This window comes from Typopeltis vanoorti, chromosome 26 (genome assembly GCF_054136105.1).
Source record: "Typopeltis vanoorti isolate ZY-2024b chromosome 26, IOZ_Tvanoo_1.0, whole genome shotgun sequence".
Classification (NCBI taxonomy): domain Eukaryota; kingdom Metazoa; phylum Arthropoda; class Arachnida; order Uropygi; family Thelyphonidae; genus Typopeltis; species Typopeltis vanoorti.
Genome location: NC_143574.1, coordinates 30153315 through 30179893, shown reverse-complemented (window position 1 = coordinate 30179893; position 26579 = coordinate 30153315). Strand labels below are relative to the sequence as shown.

Genomic DNA, 26579 nt, shown 5'->3' with positions numbered 1-26579 from the left:
GTCTTCCCATTTAAGTATATGAAATTGACAGTTTCAAGAACAGATTTCGTAACATCTTCATACTCGAAATATCTGGCCTCCAGGTATTGTTCATGATGACTAATGCAATAAGCAGGGAGAACTGGAAAGCTGGGATTACTTTTCATAAGTGCAATTAATCCTGCATTCCCCCCCCCCACCACCACCACCACCATTGCAGGTGCTAAATCTGCTGCAACACCGACAAGTTTATCCAGTGGAATATCAGCATTTGTTAAGGCTCAGTCAAGTGCATTTTTAAATGCACTCGACTGAGCCAATAATTCCGATATCTCTTTTTTCACAGTTACCTCAGAGAAAACATAACACAAATACTGCAAGTTGTGGATTGTCTTGTATGTCTGTTGATTTGGCAAGAACTAAGCTGAATGCAACGGCACTCTTTAAATCATTTTATCTGCAACATGATCCAGAAGATAAACCTCTCTGTAGAATGTGTTGTAAAGATGGTGTTTGAGCTGTTAGTCACTAAAGTTTTGTTTGATTTAGATCTAATACTTCAACAACTTCAACTACATTCATAACAAATTCACCATCAGCATATGAGCATTTAGCAAGAGCAATATTTCATGATATAACAAAATTATGAATAATTTTGAATATATATATATATAATTTTGAATAATAAATTATGAATAAAAATTTACATCAAGGAATTAAACTTTCTCCTACAGTAAACTTAAACACTCTCCTCTTTGCCGATGACCAAATAATAATTACAAATTCTGAAGATAACTTACAGAAAGCTATTTTAGATCTAAATGAGACCCAAAGATTATGGTATGATAATATCAACAGAAAAATCAAAAACTATGGCCTTCAAAGGACAAGATCCAGCAAGAACTAAAATAGTAATAGATAACAAGATGTTAGAACAGGTGAATTCATTTAACTACCTAGGATGTATGATCACATATGAAAATGAAAAAGATATAAACATAAAAATTGCAAAATATTTAAAAATAACAGGTGTAATTAACTCTATATTTAAACCAAACCTAGTTCAAAAACAAACCAGACCAAAAGTATACAATACATTAGCCCTCCCAGTCTTAATGTATGGAAGCAAAATCTGGACAATAAAATAAAAAGACAAACAAAGATTAACAACAGCAGAAATGAAGTTTATGAGAAAAACTGCCAAGTATAACCTATTCGATCACAAAAGAAACGAAGAAATTATGAAAGAATTAAACCAAGAACCAGTAATAGAAAAAATTAAAAAATATAAACATAAATGGATGGAACATTCAAAGAATGAAAACAGAAAGATTACCAAAACAAGCCTTAAAGTACAAGCCATTAGGAAAAAGAAAACAGGACGTCCTCTTAAACGATGACTTCTAAGGCTGGAACAGGCCATGCTAGGCCTAAATCCTTGATACACATGATGTTAACAAAATTATCTTCAGTTATTGTATCGACTTCCTTTTTGAACGTTGTCAACATTTGTCTGCCGACTATTTATTATTATTATTATTGCATGGGCACCTCATTGGAGTCCTAAGACTCATATGGGAGACCCAAACTATCAACATAATAGCTGTTGTAACAAAGCACTTACAATTAATTCAGGCAACTAATCCCATTCATTCACCACTTTCCAAACAAAAAATCTAATCCTCACAAATTCACTAACCATGCTCTAATCTAATCCTCACTAACCATGCTCTTACCTAACTTATGTTCTGCTGCCTCTAGATAAATGTTGAACCATTTCCACTGCATCAATCCTATAAAATCCGTTAATTAACTTAAATGTCTCTATCACATTCCCCTCCTTTTTGACTATCATCCAACTTTTGCATCCACAAACGCTCAATTTATCCTTATGGAGAGAATTCTGCAAACTACTCACAATCTTGGTCATTTGCCTCTGGATCTTTTCCACCACATCCTCATTCCCAAGTGACCAAACCTGAGCACAGTAATCCAGATGTGGTCGTAGCAAGGTTTATAAAGAGGAACGATAAATTCCTTGTGTCTGTTAGTGAGTGTGTTCTTCAATAACCAAGTCATCCTGTGAGCTCTCCTGGCTGCTTTATGCAGATGAAGTTGTACTTCTAGACACATCCACTGCAAGTCTCCAGGATTCTGTAACTAAATCGAATAACAGCTGTAACAAATTTAGCATGAAAATCAGCAATAAAAAAGACCAAAACTATGAAAATAGGCAGGAGCATAAAAAAAAACTTCAGCGGCATTCTGAATGGAGATCCTATAGAACAAGTAAAACATTTCAGCTACTTAAGCACAGTTTTTAGTGAAAATGGCAGGTTAAATCTGGAAATAGACCACAAAATAAGCAAAGCTGGTATGGTGAGTAGCCAGCTGAATAAATTTATATGGAATAAGAGAGAAATTAGCCAAAACACCAAACTAGCAGTATACAAGACAGTGTTCAAACCAGTTTTTAAGTCATGGATCTGAGAGTTGGGTTAGAAATAAAGCACTTGATCAAATTAGGAGAGTCAACAAAATGGCAGAATCATATTAAACATGAAGATATTAGAAAAGAAAGAAACTTGACACTATTAGTATTCGAGAATATGTAAGCAGAGCTAATCTAAGTTGGTATGACCACTTAAATAGAATGAGTGAGGAAAGCTTAGCAAAACAGGTGTTTGATGCCAAGATGGCAGGAAAGAAACCCAGAGGAAGATTGTGTAGATGGATTGATTCAGTCAGAACTACCTTATAAGAACAAAATGTTACACATAACAATATTGAAGTGCTTACAAGTCTCGTGCATAGGATGTGCGGAACTGTAGCACTGCCTATGCACGAGACTTGTAAGCACTTCAATATTGTCATGTGTAACATGTTGTTCTTATAAGGTAGTTCTGACTGAATCAATCCATCTACACAATCTTCCTCTGGGTTTCTTTCCTGCCATCTTGGCATCAAACACCTGTTTTGCTAAGCTTTCCTCACTCATTCTATTTAAGTGGTCATACCAACTTAGATTAGCTCTGCTTACTGTTCTCTGCCAAGTTGGCAGGAAAACCCAGTTTTTCTTGATATATCATCATCATCAAATTCCTGCCATGTACCCTCAAGGGGTGTACAGGATATGATAGTACTACATGAAAAATTTACATCATTACTAACTTCCTATCTACAATTTTCCTCCAAATCAGTCTATGAAAAATTTACATCATTACTAACTTCCTATCTACAATTTTCCTCCAAATCAGTCTGTTACATGTCAAGATTCCAACATTATCAGATCTTATATTTCTATCGTCTAAGGCACTTTGTAAGGTATCAATCCACCTATATCTTGGTCTTCCTCTGGGTTTTCCTGCCAACTTGGCAGAGAACAGTTGTTTTGCTAATCTTTCCTCTCCCATTCTGTTTAAGTGACCATACCACCTGAGATTAGCTCTGCTAATACATCCTGGATGCTGACAATGTCAAGTCCTTTCCTAATATTCTCGTTTTTAATATGATATTGCCATTGATGCCATCTGTTCATGCCTCTAATCTTTCTCAGGACGCTCATATCTGCGGTCTAGTCTTTGGTCAAGTGTTTTACTTCTGATCCAGCTCTCAAATCCATAAGTTAAAACTGGTTTGAACACTGTTTTGTATGTATACAGCTAATTTAGTGTTCCGACTAATTTGTCTGTTATTCCATATGAATTTATTCATTTCACTTCCCACCATACCAGCTTTGCTGATTCTGTTGTCTATTTCTATATTGAATTTATCATCTTCACTAAAAATCATGCCTAAGTAGCTGAAATTTACTTGTTCCACAGGTTCTCCATTTACCACACAGTTGACATTTTCAATGATTCTGCCTATTTTCATTGTCTTTTTCATTTAATTTCTGACCTTCATACCATATCTATTACAACAGTTATTCAATTTAGTCAGAGAATCTTGCAGACTTGTAGCGGATTTATTTAGAAGTATGACATCGTCCGCATAAAGCAAAGAGCTGACATTAACATCTCCAATTTTGATATCATGTTTAATACCACTTTCCTTCATAATGTGATCCATATAGATTATGAATAACAGAGGGGATAATGTACATTCTTGTCTCACACCAGTTTTAACATTAAACCATGTTCCTGTACTTCCTTCAATTCTAACTGCTGACTTACAACTCAAATAAAAACTAAATATTGCTTTATATAATGTCCCATTGACACCATATAACTGTAGCATATTGAATAGCTTCTCTCTTGGCACCTTATCATATGCCTTTTCCAAATCGACAATACAGATCTTTGTTATATTCCCATGATTTCTCCACTATTTGTCATAAAGTGAAGATCTGATCCTGACAGCCTCTATTTGACCTGAATCCAGCTTGTTCTTCACCAAGCTTTTCTTCCACAATTCTTCTCAACCGTTTCTCAAGTATACTTGCATATATCTTACCAGGAACACTCAGTAGGGATATACCTCTGTAATTCTCACATTCAGGTTTATTTCCCTTTTTATATATGGGTACTATGAGAGCTCTACTCCAATCGTCTGGAATTCGTCCCTCTGTCCAGGCATTCTGAACTGTTGTTATACCCTGATAAGTTAAGAATGTTAAATTTCCACTTATGGTATAACGAGCAAAGAAGTAAAAACCCTGGAAAATAATTAAGTAAACATGCTTGTTTCTAAGTAGGTATCGTTCTGGAATTTAGAAAATATTCAATACATTAATTTAAGAAGAAAGACATAATTAATCAGCTCAAGGAGGATTTTATAATAAAAAAAAAGGGAATTTAGATAAATATGTATAAAGTATAGTTGCCAGAGATAAAGTGTAAATTAAGAGAGTTATGGTTTTGTGTCGATATTAAATTCAGTGTAAGAAAAGTTGTAAAAGAAAAATAAAAATGAGCTCGAAGTTTGGGGGGAAAAGCAGTCTGTTGCCCCAAGCGGTCGTGTGCTTGGGGTAAACAAGCAGGAGAGAACAGACGCGTGAGGTCATGTGACAAGAAATCGAGGTACCGGATGAACAGCGAAGTTTTTTTTTTTTTTACGATAGGGTTAACATATAAAAGGGTTAGGAACCCCCGACGCACTCGCTTGGTTTTTTTCGTCGTGTGGAGTTCTCGGATGTCCTCGAGTAGTTAAGGTATGGCCTGGTGCTGGTTCGGGGATGGCCGAACAATACCTCTAGACTAGGACAATGTTACCGCGGTTAACCCTGTCCTAGATTCCCGGGAAGTAACGGCAGACCATGCCGTTAAAAAGTCAGCAGAAGCATGCGCCAGATATCTAGGCTGGTAATTACTATGAAGAAGTTAATCCGGGGTAGATTGAGGGAAACAGAAGATAGACTGAAACAGATGCAGAAAATTAGAGATACCGCCAAGTGGAGATAAGTAAAGTTTGTTATTTATATGAATGTATGATATGTAATGTAATGAATGTAATCTGAGTGTGTGATGATATGGATCCTCTGTTAGTGAAGGATTTAGATACAATTATAGGTCAGGACTATAGCACGTGTGTTTTGTAGGAAGTCATGAGTGAATGGTAACTAAGTGAATCTGAATGTTGAAGAATGCTTAAAGTTACCAGTTGTTAGTGTGGACATTAATTAATGGAATTTAGTAGCAATTTAGATGTTAAAGAATTATTAACTTGTGTGAATTATCTGAAGAAAATTGTGTTTTATGGGAAGTCATGAGTGAATAGTAATTAAGTGAATCTGAATATATGTTAAAGAATGCTTAAAGTTACCAGTTGTTAGTGTGGAAATTAATTAATGGAATTTAGTAGTGATCTAGAAGTTAAAGAATTATTATCTTGTGAGTGAATTACTTGAGGAAAATTATGTTCAGAGATCATACCTGATGAAGTTGAGCTGTTTAATTGATTTAGATTAGAATGTGTCTATTTAGAGTGATGATTGTTCATGTATGTAAACTGTAATTTTAGAAGCTAATAAACCGTGCTTGAAATTAACTAAATATGAGTCTGTGTATAGAATTCGATGCACCGCTTGTGAAACTTATTACGGATCTGAGTGGGAATTTAATTGAGTAAGGTTAAGGCTATGATTGCAACCCTAGGTCACATGAGTATATCTTCTAACTTACTTCTTGATTGAGTTATTATCTTTAATCTAATAATTCCAAGTGGCGCAGTCTAAAAATACAAATTTCTTCAGATTTTAAGAGAGGTAACGTTTGAGGACTTTAGTCGCATTTCATTTTGGCTCTACCCTGAGGCTATTTTTTGTGTGATAGAGATACCGCGTGACCGATGTAGAAGAGACATCACTTTCAACGGCTTGATATAGAGATATAAGAATTTATAAGAAAGGAGGCACAACACTATGCAGTGTAGCCACTGTAAGACTTTTATACCACCATACTTCAGCATTTCTGGTCGAATATCATCTACTCCTGCTGCCTTTCCACATTCCAAGCCTTTGATAGCTTTTGCAACTTCAAGTATGGATATGCATTCCTGACTGCATGTCTGGTCAGTGTTATATATCACTGTGCTGTCATCACTGCTTGTTTCATTTAGCAGTGTTTCAAAGTAATTACTCCATACTTCAAGGATATCTTTTTCTCCCATTTTCATGTCACCTTCATCATCTCTAACTCCTTTTACAGCATTCTTTCCCCCATTCCTAAGCTTCTTCAACAACCTCCAGAATATTTTGCCACCTTCTTGATATTTATTTTCTATGTTCTTGCCAAAGTCCTCCCATGACTTTTTAGCTAGTTTTGTGCAGTGTTTAGCTTTTTTACATTTGTCTCTGTATTCTCTAAGAGCACAAGCTGACTTATTTGCCAGGAACTTTTGATATGCTTTTTTCTTTTCCTTCACTGCCACTTTAACTTCCTGTGTCCACCATGGAGTTCTAATTTTTCTATCCTTGCAGACTTCACCACATGCCTCTCTAGCTGAATCAATCAGGGTTTTCTTCAAGGCTTGCCACTGAATCTCCAAGGTTTGGTTCCTGTTCTCAAACTCTTTAATTTTTTCTTCAATAATCTTTGTGTATTTTAGTCTACAGTTCACATCTGAGAGCTGCTCAACTTTTATTCGCTTTAAAACTTTCTTACATGTCATTCTTTTCAATATGAAATTCAATTTTATCCTGCTCAAGACTAAATAGTGATCACTTCCAATTTCAAATCCTCTGTACACTCTGGTTTCCTGCACCAGGGAGAAAACATCACTATCAACAATAACATAGTCAATGAGACTTTTCTTATTCCTAGCCTCTTCTCTCCATGTGAATTTGTGCACATTTTTATGTTGGAACATGGTGTTAGTAATAACCAGTCCATGTCCTGAGCAGAAATCCAACAGGTATTTGCCATTATTATTAGCTTTGCTCTTTTCTCCAAATTTTCCCAAAACATTTTTGTATGTCTGACAGTCACTTCCTACTCTGCTATTTAGATCCCAAACAAGGACCAACTTTTCCTTTTTCATTGTGTCAGTAGCTTTTTCTAAAGCCTCAAAAAATTCCTCCACTTCTACCTTAGTAGAACCTTCTGTGGGACCATAGGCACAAATTTGCCCAAATCACTCTATTTGACACTGCCTGCCATTCAAGAAGATGAGCCTCATATTTTGTGTTGAATACTATTGCTACTCCTTCTTTTCTTTGATTGTCATTGCCTGAATATAACATTTTGAATTTATTGCTCAGAAAGATCTCGCCAGTTTTTGTCTTTTTTGTTTCAGTCACCCCTATTATGTCGATCTGGTACTTATCTAATTCCTCCGCTAGCTCCATTTCTTTGCCATTCAGGCTTCTTATGTTGATAGTACCGATCTTTAACTCTGGTGATGTTGATTTGGGGTGTGTTTTCAGATTTGTTCCAGTAGCTGAATTTTCGCTGTTTGCTCTGGTTCCCTGGTGAAAACAACCGGGGCCTTGTTTAACTGGGCGATGCCCCAGCTGTCATGAAATATTGTCTTGTTGTTCCATCATTTTGTATTTTGGTTTAACCAATAAGAATACAATTTGGTCGGCTAAATCCCAAATTGCCAGCCCATCCTTGTTCGTTCAGTATCCAGGTAGATACCCAACAGGGTGCACCACAAGAAGGTGAGGATTGGAAATTAGGTCAGAAGCCCTGCTTGGTTCTCCGCAATCCTTTAAAGGCTATGTGGAGGTCTCCTCTCAGTTATACAGCTTTGACCCTTAAGCACCCCTGCTTGTAATATTTAATTTTATCAACAATCCTATACAATTCTTTTATTTTGTATAAAAAAAATTAAAAAATCCATCGTGTAGCACTTAGGAGGGCGAAGGATGCTAGCAGCACTGTGTTTACCACAGTGTCATATTGCTACGTGCGCAAGCATATGCACCTCATAGTGAGATGTGAGCTATTACCGTAATGTGCCACTGTCCGTCACGTAGTTTCACTGTTTCTATGTTTGCGCCAGTAGTAGAGTGTAGTGTTTATCATGTTTACTCCATCTCTTTAATGATAAATGCACGTAAACACAAGAAAGATATTTAATTAACCAGATATTTCGGACTAGAAATAGCAGACCATCCTCAGTGGTATAACAAGAATAGTTATAAAAAATACAAGCTAGAATATTAACAATAGATCGTTTAAAATAGAACATGCCGCATGATGTTATATCACTAAGTATGAAACGGAATATTTTGAAGTAAAGACATGATTAAAAAAAAAATAATAATAAAAAATAAAAAAAATTAATGAGTAATCTTGATTAGATTTTCCCAGATTTTTGATATAGATATACAGTCATTATGATTCAGGTTGGGACGATGGAGCAAGGCCTCCATGCTTTCCTTGAACAAACGTTCAAACCTATAACGGGATCTATGTAAGAGGCGAGTCATGGACCAAAGGATGTTGTGGTCAGTTTCAATCCCGTGCTGAGCCAATCCAGACTTTTCAGGTTTGTTGTGAAGAATGGAGGATTGATGTTCTTGGATTCTTTTTTCAAGAGAACGTCCAGTCTGTCCAAAATAGGATAGATCACAGTTGCACGGAATTTGATAAACTCCAGGAAGAGATAAAGTTGAGAAGGAAAATGAGAAGACAATTTGTTAATAGGTGAATAAGTAGCTGTTAAATCATATTTATTTAAAATTCTTGTGATAGGTTCTGAAATACCGGAGATATAACGAATTGGCACTCCGCAAAACAACTTTGTTGTTTTGTGGAGGATTATAAGAATTGAGAAGATGTTGAGTACTTTTTTCAGAAAAGCCATTGAGTTTCATGTGTTGTTGGATAGTAAAAAGTTCTTTCTGTAGATAATCAAAGGTAGAACAATTAGTTTTTGCTCTTCTGATGAGGCATTTTATAATTCCTGTTTTTTGACATGGATGATGGGCTGATTCTTTTAGACTATAACGAACGTTGGTTTCATGTATACTGTAGATGTAAGAATTTTTGAAGGTGACCGGATGAGGAGAACGTCTAAAAAAGATAACTGGTTGCTTTCTTCTATTTCCATAGTAAACTTTATACGACAATGCAAGGAATTGATAAAATCCATTCCTTTAATTACAATTAAAGGAATGGATTTTATTTTTAAGTAATTTTGAATTATACTAAACTGTATAATTTTATCAATAATAAACAATATTTTTTCATGAAACAAAACAAGAAGAATATATTTTATTTTTAAATAATTTTGAATTATACCAAACTGTATAATTTTATTGATAATAAACAATATTTTTTCATGTTTATTTTTTTAAAAAATTTTTGTAACATAATTTTGATATTTTATCCAAACATGTATACACTGCACTTACAGTGTGAATGTATATTTCGAAAGTTGCAGCACCCCCACGATTTCAGGCCATGAGCCGCCACTGATAAGCATGCTGTTTTTCTCTGCTCACTTTCGCTTCATCATGTGCATTACTTTTAGCCATTTCTTTCATACTCTCATTTATATTTCATACACTATCATTTGCTCCTTCCACTATATTCTCTATAGCACTTTTACTGTCCTGCCTTACATCATTAATATTAGTTACTTCGTTCTCCCACTTTTGGAACAACTTGCACTTTGCTCAAGAAACATTTCTGATACACACACACTCTCTCTCTCTCTCTCTCCTGCATTCGTATCACAAGTCAATGAGAGAAATAGCTTATCTAATATTCTAGCGAGTACATTGACAGTTTGTTAGATCTATATTAACAGCAATTTGATTAAAGAAGTCAGAATGTTTATCAGAAGTCGGTGACTGATCAAGACAGCTACATAAATCAACAAAATCATGCAAAGAAATTTTGAGCAACAGAACAAAAAAATGAAAAATAAAGGAAAAAAAATGGAGGAAAATAGAGATTCTGAGAGAGTGTTTATCACTTTCCGTCTTCTGACCTTTCAAATGCTATGTCTATTATGATCATTGTGATGGAAGGAATTGTGTTAAGTTTTTCTTGACAGGTTATTTTTCCAGGATATTTCTCACAGAACTGGTTTTATTATGTTTTATGATTTTTTTTATTGCTTTTTGTTGGACGTATTCATTGTGTTCCTTACTGATTTACACTTATTCATAGACCCACACATCACCTTGCAGGTATTCAAAACCAAATCTGATGGAATAGGTTGGTTACTCCTTATTCCTGAAGTGTCCTATGTCTATATATTGCATGTGTTCTTCCTGCCAGTTTGTCTGTTTTGAGGGACAAAAAACTTGAGTTTGTGGGAGAAAAAACCCACCACATCTGTATGAGACTATATTTTCCTGGCAAGAAATATGATTTTGTTGCTTGGATATTTTGGAAATTAAGCTTCAAGGATAAGAAGTATAATAAATTTAGTTTAATCCTTTATCCAAGTGTGAGCAAACAAAGTTTGTGCCTGAAAGTATCTTCAAGACTGGGGTAAGGTGGTACAACACCGGGCAACTCGTTGCAAAGGTGGAGCAAGCTAACATCACTCCTATCTCAGTATCTCCCATAATGCAAGCACATCTCCTTGCAGATATGTATAATGTTATGCATTAAGGGAAGGGCCACTACCCAGACTAGTTTCAACCTTTATTGAGATCTCTTCAGTGGAAGCCAGACCCAAGTGGAGATACCCGGCAGAAGCATTAGCAAGGTCATCTCCTCCTATAGGAGCTGCCAAACGGTGTGCCACCTTTTTATTAAATTACTCTGGATTTAGAGAAAGATGTTGAAAGTTTATTTTTCACTTGGTTAGAATATAATAAATTTAGTTTAATTCTTTATCCAAGTGTGAGCAAACAAAGTTTGCGCATGAAAGTATCTTCAGGACTAGGGTAAGGTGGTACAACACTGGGCAACTCGTCGCAAAGGTGGAGCAAGCTAACATCACTCCTATCTCAGTATCTCCCATAATGCAAAACACATCTCCTTGCTGATATGTATAATGTTATGCATTAAGGGAAGGGCCACTACTTGTTGCCCGGTGTTGTACCACCTTACTCCAGTCCTGAAGATATTTTCAGGCACAAACTTTGTTTGTTCACACTTGGATAAAGGATTAAACTAAATTTATTATAGTCTAACCAAATGAAAAATAAACTTTCAACATCTTTCTCTAAATCCAGAGTAATTTAATAAAATGGTGGCACACCGTTTGGCAACTCCTATAGGTAGAGACCTTGCTAATGCCTGGTATTTCCACTTGGGCCTGGCTCCCACTGAAGAGACCTCAATAAAGGTCGAAACTAGAGTGGGTAGTGGCCCTTCCCTTAATGCATAACATTATACATATCCGCAAGGAGATGTGTTTTGCATTATGGGAGATACTGAGATAGCAGTGATGTTAGCTTGCTCCACCTTTGCAACAAGTTGCTGGTGTTGTACCACCTTACCCCAGTCCTGAAGATACTTTCAGGTGCAAACTGTTTGCTCACACTTGGATAAAGGATTAAACTAAATTTATTATAGTCTAACCAAGTGAAAAATAAACTTTCAAGGATAAGAAGTAAAAAGAGCCACAGTGATTTTCACCATTAGGGGAACTGGTAGAGGTAATAGGTGACCAATACATAATAGGGAAAGAAATCTTAAGACAGAGAAGAAGGAAGAAGAAAAATGGATGAGTTCAAGATTTTACATCTTCTGGGAAGGAATACCATTTCTGAACTGTTCTCATATTTAGTCTTGCATTTGATTTTTCCTGAACTTAGCTCTTTTGTTAAAGGCTGTTATGACATTATTAGATTGCAATAACTGTGATATATTAATAGTTTATTCCCTTGGTTTCCTGACTAATCAAATTTAAAGAAAAAGTGAATACATATTGCTTTAATTCATCAGGTTGGAGAAGGAGAGAAATTAGTAAGAGCCCTTTTTTCTGTTGCCCGTTGCTATCAGCCAGCTGTGGTATTTATTGATGAAATTGACTCACTTCTCACTCAGCGATCTGACTCAGAGCATGAATCATCTCGTAGGATTAAGACTGAGTTCTTAGTTCAGCTGGTAAGTATCAAGGAAAGTTTTAAAAAATATATAGATCTATGCTTTAAGTAAATATTTTATTCATACATATTATATTATTTTATAGTCCATTGCCTTGGCTGATTTTTCTTTTTTCCCTGAAATATATACCATATGAAATTCTTAATTTTAAAATATATAGCACATGTACTCTATGACAGGGGTAGGCAACCTTTTTCAGACTCGTGGGCCACATTCAACTTTTATTTTTAATAATCGGGCCGCATGCATTTAATTAATAGAAAATAACGAGTGAAAAAATACTTAAGTTATCAATTTTTATTATATCAATCTTAAAACACACAGAAATATTTAAAGTACGAGATATGAAACAGTGAAAATGAAACTCAGTGAAAAATTATTATCACTTAAAAACAAAGTAATATAGTTTTATGCATTACAATATATGTCTCCCTACTTAATGTGACTTTTGTGATTGTTTTCCCTTAGCCAAATTATCTAGATCCACTTGTTAACCTAAGATGAAAATTCGAATTGAGGCATGCAAATATTCATCAGTCAGTCGAGAAGAAAATTTCTTTTTTTTTCTAAAACTCATCGCAGAAAATGCTTGTTCACATATGTGTGTGCTTTCAAATGTGACTATCATCTTCTTTGCGAAAATGATTAAACCTTCAAATTTTTTTGTAAGCATCAATAAAATTTGTGGATATTTTCTAACGAAAATGCGTTCTTTAATGTTTCATTGTGTTGTAATTCCAAAACTTTAGTCTATAGTTGATTTGGTACGTCATCAATGTCGACATTAAAAGGGTGCAAAAATAATCGCATTTTGATGCTATTTTTATGAAAATCCACAAATCTTATTGAAAGAAATGTTTTTAAATCTTCAATAATACCAACAAAAGTTTCCTTTTGTGTTTACCATCCAACTGTAGATGCAGATTTGCAACATATAATGATGTAGATTTTCTTCCATCATATGTTTCAACACACAGTTTACCTTCAAGAGCTTTTATGTCAGAAAACAGTTCACTAGTAATTTACCTTGGCCCTGCAGGGTCAAATTAAATTCATTATGGTAGTTGTAATCTCTACCATAAATGCAAGAGACATAATCCATTTTTATCCGATAGTTGTGGGACAGTATTTTTGTGTTCCATCATGAAAATATTTATTTCTTCACGTAAAGTAAAAAACTTTTCAGCACAGCACCTCTACTTAACCATCTAGCACTTGACTAGTAGATAATGTCCTCTTAAAATGTCCATAACATCTTTTCTTGATGATAAAATTCCTGGCCACATGCCATGTAAGTATGGTCAACCTTTTATGGGCTGCCATAAATGCATGTTTTGGCCGCATGCAGGCCTCCGGTTGCCGACCCCTGCTCTATGATATACAGATTTCTAGAAATCCTGAAGACATATAGTAGATTAATTTTGGAGTAATAAATATGCATAAAGTAGGGTTTGAGCTTAATATTGGTATCATGTTTAATGTTGCTTTATGTATAAATGATGAAAAACTGTGGAGATAGCATGTTATGTACTTGAATTTACATCTTGTTCTTGTTCTACCCTCTTCAATTATAAATTGTTGAATAACAACCTAAATATAATCTATATAGTGATCTCTGTAGCGGCACTTTTACACTATGTATTGAATAGGTTTTTTCTTGGCAGCTTATCATATGCCTTTTACTGTTCAACAAAAGCTACATATAGATTCTTGGTATAATATTCTCATATTTTGAATAATTGTTGTAAAAATCTGATCAGACAACATCTGATAGTCCCGAATTCAGCTTATTCTTCTCCAGTATCTCTTCCGTAATATTTCTTAGCCCTTCTTTAAGTATGCTTGCATAAATCCTACCTGAAGGGAAATTAAAATTATTCTGCAATTCTGATTCTGTTTTATTTTCCATTTTATAGGTGGTTATTAAGAATTATGCTACAGTCATGAATTCAACCATTTTATCAAACCTTCTGAATATGCAGTGTGGTTGATGTAGAACTTTTATCTCCATATACATTTTCTGGCCATGCATGGCCTTCTCACCACATTCAAATCTCGTGTTAAATTAGCAACTCTGATCCTCTCTCTCCTAAGGATAACCTTCATCCTCTAACATACCCTGGAGTGTATAAAGTCCCTTGTGACTGTCACTTGGCCTACTATGGACTTACAGGAGGATCTGTTAACATCTATCTAGAAGAACATAAAAAATACATTTGCTACCATTATTATGGCAAGTCTGGACTGGCAGATCATGCTTTGGACATCCCTTCACACTGGATTAGATGGAAGAAAACTGATGTGCTATTTAGAAGTCATTATAGATCCAAAATATTATTTTTTGAATCAGCCATGGCTATGAAGAATTCTTCTAACCTGAACAAATATGGTTGTATTAATTTGCCAAAAAGTTGGGCAACCGTGCCATCAGCTGAATCGTTTGGTGGTCTGGCATTTGTTTTACTTGCCTGCCATGCACTCACTGTGCTTGTTCAGTTTGGCTGTCTTGCCTTCAGGAATACCCAGTTTTAGCAAAAAAAGCGATAAAATTTCTAATGCCTTTTGTCACAACCTATAAGTGTGAAACAGGCTTTTCAACACTGGTTTTTCTAAAAAATAAATATAGAAACCGATTAGAAGTTGAACCGGATTTAAGAATAAAGTTATCTTTTCCTCCAAACCTGAAGTTTCTAGTTAACAAACAACAGCATCACACTTCTCATTAATAAATTACTTGGCTTTAGTTTAATTTCTTTATATTTTTGTAAGAGTAAATGCTTCTTTATTATAATAATAATAAATGAAAACTCTATGAACATTCAAATCTGTTTTATTTTATCTATTGGCCATAAAAATTTTAGTGGGTCATAAAGATGAAGTATTAAAATAACCGGGCCATGGAAAAAAAAAATTGGGAAACCTTGAAATATTGCAAGTATTAAACTCTTTTAATTGGTATATTATCTATGTTGTAATCTCCTTCCAAAAAAATATCCATGCATTCAAGAGAATATCTTTAAAGAGAAATGCAGTCTAGAGTACATATTAAAACTTCAGGTGGATAATGTCATTCAAAGGAAATCTGGCTAGTGGAAAGAAATGCTTGAGTAGGAAGGTATAAAAACTGCAAAACATTTCTTTTAAAACAAAGTTACATTGCATAATTCTGTGGAGTGAATTCCACATGATTTGAGTAGAGCTGTCATAATGCCCCATCTGTAAAAGAAGGAAATAATACAATATAAAAATTACAGACAAAATTTTCTGCTGAGTATTATAGAAAAGATTTATGTGAGACTACTTGAAAAGATGCTGGAAAAAATTATGAAAGAGGAAACTTGGAGATGAGCTGGATTCAGGACAAATAGAGGTGTTCGGGATTATATTTTTACTTGATGGTAAGTAGTTGAAAATCCTGGAATATTAAAACAAAGGTCTATATCTAACTTTTATTCATCTGGATATAACATATAATAAGATAACAAGATACACATTATTTAGTTTATTTGTGTATTATTATTATTAGACCATGGAGTCCAAAGATTCATCATGGGGAGGTCCCACCATCACGCACGCGCGCACACACACACACGCACGATTCATCATGACATGCTTTTTTAAATGCATTCACTGCCTTCACACTCACCACATTTTCAGGCAATGCATTCCAATCATCCACCGCTCTCCATGCAAATAAAAACTACTCCTCACCTTCCAGCAGGAGATGACCAGCTTCCAGAGATGGCCTCTTGTCCTTCGCCCATTCTTTGAAAAACTTCATCTGCATTAATATGGTAATAAGTTCTTACCAGGTTATACATCTTAGTTATATCTCCTGTCCACCAAACCCTTCGAATTGCATTTCTTCAACCTGTTTTCATACTCAACATTCCAGAAATCCACACTCGCCTTAGTCATCTTCAATATTTCTTCATTGTTTTGAAAATCAGGTGACCAAATGTGTACACAATAATCCATATGTTGCTTGATCAAAGCTTTATACGGTGGAACCATAATATTTACATCTACATATCAGTGGCTTTTGCATCATTGTCATTTCCAGATTGCTCATCTTCTGCACTTCCTACCAGTTTATATTCTGCATTCCATTTGTGCTTCCTGAATTTTGAAACCTTGCTCTTTGCAACTGGTAACCTCCATTTTTTTGCCCATTCAGCAAGTCTATTCAATTCTTCTCGCAAGGCTACAACACCTGCTCTACTCCTCATAGTTCTTCCTTACTTTGCATCATCTGCAAACAACTGTATGTTACCAGTCAAACCTTTCCCAATGTCATTAACATATAAGTTAAACAGCAGAAGGTTTTTAATTTCAGGTAAGTTAGCCATTTGCTAAATTACACAAACTATTTGAAGGATACATGTAGTTTAAAACATATTCTGTATGCTCGTCATTGATCTATCATAATACTAAACAATTAGAGTTCAATTTTCATTGAGTGTTAGTAAGGGTTTTTCCTTCGGTGCACTCCCCTTCCCACGTAGAAGACAAACTAGCTGCAGAATGTATTTACATGATGGATGTAACAAGTGGCATGTCCTTTCATCCACAAGATCCTGGCTTTGTAAATTATCATTACAGTAATGTTAATTTAGTGCAGTGGTTCCCAAACGTTTTGCCATCACACCTCCCTTTAGTGTAATCTTAATGTACACACCTCTCCTAAAAATTCAAACACTAAAATGAACATGAATGATCAATGAAAACAATACAATGAACTTTATTTTTAATAAAGATATAAAAAATAAAAATATTCACTCATAACCACTTTAATGAGATGGATGTCCTAAACTGTTCCTCAATTTAGGACAGAAAATTGAGGAACAGTCTTTGATAGTGATAGGTGAATATTGTGTCTGGCAGCCATTCTATTTCTAAACCTCACACTGACTAACGTTGAAAATCCAGATTTACATAGATTGGTTGTAGCATAGCAAATGGAATTAAGGCTAAACGAGTATTATGATACTTGCTAAAACTGGATATGCAGCCATTTGCGATCACCAGAATTCATCCAGATTTTCATTGTCCATGATTACTTTATCATAATATTAAATAACTGCAAATTACAAGTAACTTTTTTAAGTATGTTGTAAATATTAATTGTTTTTTAAGAATTTCATATCATAACTAAGTTTAATTCTTCTTGTGAAACATCACCTCATGTAGCCATGCTTCATTTTGTATTATTTTTACTATAAGAATGGTACTTTGCATAATGGTCTCAATTTTTATTCTTTCTTTCCTCAGTTGCATTGTTGTTTTCATTCTACTTACTCAAATGTTTGCATAGAAATTATTTCTTATTTCATTTTCAATTCTTGGCCTTTAGCCAAAAAATTTATTCTCAGTGATAACACTTTGAAACAAGACACAAGAAGTTTAATAACACTTTATTAAATCAACTTAATAGAATAACAGCCACAGTGGATTTCATAGGATATAAGAGCCACATGCCTAGTGTAATAAAGTACAATACTGTATTACACTTCTATAGCATTGCCCATTGGAATAACCAACCTTCTGGCACAGTTTTTCTCCAGTTTCAGTATTTACTATATACATAACTGTTCTTTTCTTACCATACCAAGCATATCACATTTCTTGCCTCCTGACTCTTCACTTGTCCCTGTGTACAAATAGCAGTTGTCTTCTCTGTTGTTAAGACTATTGCACAGAAATTCTGCTCTTCTGTGATTGTGATTCTGTCTCTCAAACACACACAGGTAGCACAAAGCATGAAACCATTAGTTTATACAGATTTTGATAATTGAAAATTAGAGGGCAAAAAATTTTGTTCTTATTACTTTCATGATGATATGACTTCCTTACTCAAAACCACAATTTAATTTATGCACAATTATTAAACAAAGGCAGGTCTGCCTACTCACTGATGAGGCCTCAATAAAGGCTGAAACCGGTCTGGGTAGTGACCTTCTCTCATAATGTCGAACAATAATACAGCTCCTAGGAGCTAAGTTCACATTATGGGTAAATATCAAGAATAGTGATCGGAGCTTGCTCCACCTTTGACACGAGTTGCCTCAGCTTGCACTACCTTTAGGGTCAGTTGCTGCAGTATCCAGGTATTCGCTTACGCTTGGAATCGCCGAACTTTTATATAGTTTCTACTATATTCGGCATGAAACTCTTTGAGTTTCTTATTCGGCTAAGAAACTATATGGGATGTAATATCCCTTAACTTAAACAAGTTATATGTCGCCGAATTGAAGCCTTTGGCTCTTCATATATCTAATAATTTATTAGGACACCTCATGGCAAAACTCGTAGAAGGGTTGTAAGTTCTGTTCGCTACAAACTTGATATTAACTATTAACTAGGTCTGCCTACTCACTGATGAGGCCTCAATAAAGGCTGAAACCAGTCTGGGTAGTGACCTTCTCTCATAATGTCGAACAATAATACAGCTCCTAGGAGCTAAGTTCACATTATGAGTAAATATCAAGAATAGTGATCGGACCTTGCTCCACCTTTGACACGAGTTGCCTCAGCTTGCACTACCTTTAGGGTCAGTTGCTGCAGTATCCAGGTATTCGCTTACGCTTGGAATCGCCGAACTTTTATATAGTTTCTACTATATTCGGCTAAGAAACTATATGGGATGTAATATCCCTTAACTTAAACAAGTTATTTCTTCTAGTTTCGTAGGACTTGAAGACTGCAGAAACAGATCTCTGATCTGTTTCTGCAGTTGTTTGTTAACAAAACCCTGTGTTAAACTCGTTGTCAAACAAGTTATGATCATATCATCTCCCACATTAACTTAGTGTGTTGTATTATCTTGAAATGTGCGTCTTACATGAATGAAATAAAGAAGTGAAGAGTGGCAATGAGATTTTCACATCCATCATTGTAGATAAATGCAAAACAGGTCAAAAACCACTGATAAATTGTGAACTTTTACAGTGGGTGACACCCCCCCCCCCAAAAAAAGTCTTTATATTTACTTATTATCCTATATTTTGACAAGTCAAATCGGCATTATGAAGGAAAAATACTCTGTATTAGACACGTACATGCAGTCACACCTCAGTAACAAAGATGAACAGACAGCTGCAGATCTTATCAACTATCCCAACTTAAACAAATATTATTGTTGTATCAGACTTCTCCACATATGGGAAACTCTCATTCACAGACAGTCAGTCCAGCAACCAAGAACTTCCAACCAAAGCTAATAGGCAGTTTAATTGTAGGACTTTAGGTCTCCTGTATCGCTTTGGTTTCTTCATCTTTGTTACTGAAGTGTGCATGTGTCTAATACGAGCGTATTTCCCCCTGATGATCCCGATTTCACTTTGGCGAAATATAGGATAATAAGTTTATTTATTAACAAATATATTAATTTCCTTAAAAAACATACAATGCTAAATATGGACTATGTGTCTTGCTCTTTCTAATGTTCCATATAATTAGTGCTTTGACAAACTTTTTGCTGGGCATCTTGTCACGTCTTTTCTTGATCTACAAAATTTAAGTGCAGATCCTTGTCATATTCCCATGATTTTTAACTATTTGTTGTAATGTGAATCATCTGGAATTTGATCCTCTAACATCCCTCTGACTTATGCAGTGTAACTACTGCAAAACTTTTATACCTCCATATTTGAGCATTTCTGGTCGAATATCATCTACTATAGCTACTCTTCCACATTTCAAGTATTAATATGTAATCCTATTTATATTTTTCTTGAAAATTTTCTACCACTGCTTGTTTTGTTTAACAGTCTTTCATATAAATTGCTCCAGACATCTCGGATGCGATTATCTTTAGTTTTCACGTCACCTTTGTCATATTTTTCAAGCTTTTGAAAAAGCTTCCAGGACATTTTGCCAACTTTGTGATATTTATTTTCTATATTCTTATTAGTCTTCCCATGGCTTTTTTGTTTAGCTATTTTTTCACATAGCTTACTTCTTACATTTTTCTCTGTGTTCTTTTAGGGCATCTGCCAACTTATTTGCCTGGAAAAGTCCTGGAACACAAGAAGTTAAAGGAACTTGTTTCTTTAACTTCTTGTGTTCACCATGATGTTCTTATTTTTCAATCCTTGCTGATAACTTCACCATATGCTTCCCTAGCTGAATCAATGTTCTTCAGAGATTGCCCCTGAGGCTCCAAGTTTGGTCAACGTTGGGTCTAGGCTTTCACAGGTTTACTTGCAAAAGCTATTCAACTTTAATTCTTTTTAAAACTTTCTTTCATACTGTTCTTTTTTTAATGTGATATTCATTTTATCTACTTAAAAACTAAGTGATGATCACTTCATTTCTTATCCTCTGTATGCTCTTGTATATCCTGAACTAGCATTAAGATATCGCTATCAACAATTACACAGTTGATGAGACTTTTCTTATTTCTTGTGTCTTCCCTCCACGTGAACTTGTGCACATCTTTATGTTGGAACATGGCCTGGTTGGCCAAGTGGTTAGCATATCCACTTTCCTAGTACTCAGTGAAGCTGCAGGTTTGAATCCCACCGTGGGCATGGATGTTTGTGATTGTCTGTAGAATACTAGTGGTAGTGGTGATGGGCAGTAGATGGTGTTGGTGTAGTTGTGGTTAGTTGTAGTTGGAGACAGAGTTGTAGAGTAGATGCCCTCCCTCACGTAATAATTACAACAGTACAGTTTTGGTAATGACTAGTCCTTATCGTCAGAGGTCATCCAGCAAGTACTTACTATTATTATTAGCCTTGTCTTTTTCTCCAAATTTTCCCAAAATGTTTTTGTATGCCTGGTGAGATTCATTTCCCATTCTGTTTCTGACATCTCCAACAAGGATAACATTTTCTTTCTTTATGTCAGCTGCCTGCTTTAATGATTTTAATGATTAAAATACCTTAAATACCTTCACTTCTTCCTTAAGAGAACCTTCTATGGTACCATAGGCACAAATAATTTATTGTCCATTTCTTCATTTTGAAGTTTGCCCACATAACTCTACTTAAAACTGCCTTCCAATCTAGGAGTTTATCTTTATATTTGGTGTTGAATGTTATTGCTCCCTCCTTCCTTTCCTTGATCATTATTGCCTGTTTTTGCCTTCTTTGTCTCACTTATGTCTATGTGGTATCTGCAAGTTTGATTTTTTCTTTTCCATTAATACTCCTTATATTGATGTTTCCTATCTTCATTTCTTTTGACATTGGGTTTGTTCTTCTAGATGCCAAGTTTGAGTTTTTATTCCAGTAGCTGACTTTTCACTGTTTGCCCTCGTTCCCTGGTAAAAGGAGCAGAGGGATCTTATTTAATTGCATGCTGCCCCAGCCAACATGGCATTTCATCATGTTATTCCATTATATGTATTTCTGGTTTAAGCCAATAGAGAGTATAATTTGGTCAGCTAAGTCCAAAATTGTCAGCATGTCCTTGTTCATCCAGTACTCAGTGAATACCTATTAAGAGGACACACTACAGAAGGTAAGGATTGGACATTCAGTCAGAAGTCATAGTCAGTTCTCTACATTCCTTAAAGGTGATGTAGAAGTCTCTTCTCACTTATTTGGCTTTGGCCCTTAACTGACCTCCTGATAAAGATGATAATTTTTCTGCCATTTAAATTTATTTAAACTTTATATGATCATACAGACAGTAAGTTCTGGCAGCATGAGCAGTTGAGATTATTACATCACATGCTCTTTATTGATTATCCTCTAAATTGATATCTGATTCACTTGTCAATTGGATTTTTTTTTTAAATGCGTGTGTCTATAAGGTGGTCTGAAAAGTTCTCGCCCTTGACCATAGATGGCAACACTATCAGCAAGTTTTTTTTTCCAAGTTGATACATCTGTCATAAGCATCCATGTGAAATTGCAAGCCATTCTATCAAGTAGTTTGTTTTATACAGCTCCCGAAGCAAAAGTGTTGTCTGTATCCCTTGAAATGGATAAAATTGAGTATTGTGCGGTTATAAAATTCTTTGTAAAAGAAGGCTTAATGCCAAAAGAAATTCATTTAGAAGTTCATAAAAGTTTATGGGCACTCTTCTCCTTTGTTTTCAACAATTAAGAAATGGGCCGCTGAGTTTAAACATGGCTGTACCAACCTTGAATATGATCCATATGAAGGACATCCAAAAAGTGTAACAACACCAGAAATCATTGATCAAGTGCACGATATGGTATTGGATGACCGCGAGTCAAAGTGCATAAAATTGCTGAGTCTATAGGTATTTCAGAAGAATGTGCAGGATATATTTTGCATGAAGAATTGCAAATGAAAAAGCTTTGTGCAAGATGGGTGCTGCACTTGCTCACAGCAGATCTAAAACACACTCGCATGAAAATCTCTGAACAGTGCTTGGAGCATTTTTACATAAAGGTTATGGCATCGGTGTTATGGGATGCTAAAGGCATTTTGTTTATTAATTACCCTGAAAAGGGTAAAACAATAACCAGGGAATATTATTTGAATCTTTTAACCAGACTAGATAAAAAAATTTGTGAGAAAAGACCCGGTTTGCAGAAGAAAAAAATCATCTTTCATCAGGACAATGAACCTGCCCGCAAAGGTATTTTGGCAATGGGAAAATTAAGGGATCTGCACTATGAATTGTTGGAACATCCACCCTATTCCCCAGATTTGGCTCCCTCTGACTTCTATCTCTTCCTAAAATTAAAACTCCCTCGCTGGTCAGCATTTTTTTTTTCTAATCAAGAGATGATTGGAGTTGTGGAGGAGTATTTTGCAGATCTTACTGAGTTTGCAGAAGAAAAAAAATCATCTTTCATCAGGACAATGAACCTGCCCACAAAGGTGTTTTGGCAATGGGAAAATTAAGGGATCTGCACTATGAATTGTTGAACATCCACCCTATTCCCCGGATTTGGCCCCTCTGACTTCTATCTCTTCCGAAAACTAAAACTTTCCCTCGCTGGTCAGCGTTTATTTTACAAATCAAGAGATGATTGGAGCTGTAAAAGAGTATTTTGCAGATCTTACTGAGAACCTCTACACTGCCATTATCCTGTCCCTGTAGTGGTTCTTACTGAGAACCACTACAGGGACAGGATAATGGTGCTGGAGCATCGCTGGAATAAATGTATTAGTCTTAAGGGAGATTATGTTGAAAAATAAAAATTTTTTGAAATTATAAATTCGTTTTTTCATTGTTATGCTGAGAACTTTTCGGACCACCTTGTATATGTGTGTGTGTGTATATATATATATATATATATATATATATTTATTATTATTATTATTTATTTATTTTTCTCATGCATTAAGAAAAGTTAACTTTGGTATAATTCTGGAAAGTTTGAATTATAGCAGATTGTTCAAACTGTATGAATATTATTTTATATTAGTTTGTTGTGGCTATTTTTGTGATATAATAAAACATGATAATAAGATATCACTATTTGGTCTTTAATCTCATCAAATTTATTGTGGATGAATTTTCCCTTTTTTCCCCCCTTAAGGATGGTGCATCTACTTCCAATGAAGAGAGATTATTAATAGTTGGAGCTACTAACAGGTTGGAAAGAATATGCATTTATAATAGTTATTTGTGACATAATAATTTAAATTAATTTCTGATATGAATTGTTGGATGAGTGATTGTGATTAAAATATTTCAGGACATAACTTTATTTTTCTCTGTTTGTCCAGACATTTAGGGGATAACGGCAACCAGGAATGTATGCTTCTTAGGTTCCTGAAAAAAAAATCTACTTAGTGTAAACTGAATATATATTATCTTTGGTTCAAATCATTAAACTAAATAATTTGAGTATTTCTCCAGTCTTAAACTGTTGACATCATTAGGACTAACACACATTAAACTAGAAAATAATATATTGCAAAATGACAGAATGTTGTCCGTCATCTGACTAAGACAATTAGATATTTCCTCAGCCCTGTAGAATTTAGATCTACCATATACTGTTTTCTATGGACAGGGTTTATAATGTTCCAGAGTCTAACTACATTAGGCAGTTTTAATCCTTTGTTTCAGTTAAGTGTGCGACATGATTGATTCATTTCTGTTGAGCTCATTAAAAATTCTTTCACAGTAGTGGTTGTGGTGTTTGTGTTCAGTGTTGTTATATTTCACCCACCCAAATTTCGAGAGAGCATCTGGTTTCCATGATAAAGCTTACATCAGTCAAATTTCTGAATAGCTGAGTTGGTTGTGTGTGGTTGAGGCATACCCATTTGGAGAGAATTGTATGTGAATATTGATGAAGTACCTTGGCTATATTATCATCCAAATGTGGCCTACTTTTCTTAGCAGTATATCAGTTATCAGCTATGTTACCTGCCCAGATTATATATGATATGATTCTTTTGTGGCATAACAATAATGGTTGACTTTTACTTTATAGCATACTTTAGGGACAACAGGAATAGTTTGTTAAAGTGAATTTCTTTTAGCATAACATTACACTTAGAGAACTTTTATTGGGATTTTCAATAGGTAAAGGGATAAAGTGTGCTAGTGGTATTTTCTGTAGTGAGAGTTGAGTGTAGTTGCATATTTTTGTACTCTGCTGTTCCTTATTCGTGAACACATATTCTGAAAATTCACCATGTACACATCTTTGGCTAAAACTTTCCCTTTCCCATTTTGATTTGTCATCATTTACCATTTCTTTCATTTTCCTAATAGAGGTAATGTGGTTACACTATTGATGTTGTGATAAGACATGTAGTTTGCTGCTGAATAGATAAGTTTTTTAATATTTAGCTTCCTGTGAGTGTTTATAATTGATAACACATTCCAACACAATTTTTGCTGACTTTTATATGAGACTTGTTTTTTACTAATTTGGGTGCGCTGATTTCAAATATCAAACCCATTTTTCTCTATCATGTCAGGTTTTTCCTCTATGGCATTTTCTTTTTGCTAATTTGTAAGTTTTTGATAGTTTTAAGGAAGCAGTACTATTTAGAGGATCAAAAAAATCGATTTTTTAATATTATTTTCTGAAAGTATGTACTTTTAAAAATCTGTTCCTAACTTTTTATCAAGAAATTCGAAAAATTCCCGAAGATATTATAGCCTATTATTCAAAGCGGTGTGCAGATCAGAATCGGAGCGCTCACTGCTCTCGCTTGTTAGTAAACGAATAAATGCGTAAAAACCTGCAACGGCACATACTGGCACTTTGAATGCGAGAGAGGCTGATAATTAGATACATAACTCCTTAACAATATTCATTAAAAATTACAAGAATATTTATAAAAAAATAACAATTTTACTTACACATGAATTTCAGGGAATAAATTTTTGTTTGTAGCAATTCCTGCTGAGTATTCAAAGGGATTACACCAACAGTAGTCGGCCATCATGTGAGAATCCCATCTTCCTTGGTACCGATCTTCAATAGTTTTTAAGTCTTGATGAAATCTTTCACCTTGTTCATCGCTTACAGCACCTAAATTCTCAGGAAATCTATCAAGATGACTGTATAGGAAATGAAGCTTTATGCTCATGTTGCAACCTAGGCGCTGGAAATTTTCAAGCATTGTTTCCACTAGATCTTTGTAATTGCACGTTTTTTTGTTTCCAAGAAAATTATTCGCAACCATCGTAAATGAAGTCCTGGCCTCTTTCTCAATTTCGTTCATAGAGTTGATGAAATTTGGGTCTCTCATTAAAGTTCTAATTTGCGGTCCATCAAATACACCGGCTTTAATTTTTTCATAACTAAGTCGTGGAAATTTTTCGCATATGTATTGGAAACAGTCACCTTGTAAATCTAAAGCTTTAACATACTGCTTCATAAGACCTAGTTTGATGTGTAGAGATCGAAAAATGATTTTTTCTCTGTCGATTAAAGCTTGATTTATAACATTCTGTTCTCCAACATTTAAGGATATTCTAAGAGGCCAATGTTTCTGACTCCAGTGTTGGTTTCTCTAGCTCGACTATCCCAGAAGCATAGAAAACACGGAAACTTTGTATATCCTCTTTGAAAGCCAAGTAAAAAGTTCACCATTTTAAGATCCACACAGATGATCCAGTTATGGCCTGTATGTTTTAATAACTTCAGAACCTTTTTAATGTCCTCATATGTTTCCTTTAAGTGGACTGAATAGCCAATAGGAATTAAGCCATATACATTCCCATTGTGTAGTAAGACACAC

General features: G+C 34.8%; 1 protein-coding gene across 3 annotated transcripts in view; it reads left to right on the top strand.

The window, feature by feature from the left end:
• Positions 1 to 26579, top strand: part of LOC150092456 (fidgetin-like protein 1) — a 222289-nt gene that overhangs the window by 174094 nt on the left and 21616 nt on the right. For all 3 annotated transcript variants that reach the window (XM_090415025.1, XM_090415024.1, XM_090415026.1), the window contains 2 exons: positions 12279 to 12440; positions 23909 to 23964. In XM_090415025.1, the coding sequence (XP_090271151.1) occupies positions 12279 to 12440; positions 23909 to 23964 (218 nt within the window). The remainder of the gene's footprint in view (positions 1 to 12278; positions 12441 to 23908; positions 23965 to 26579) is intronic.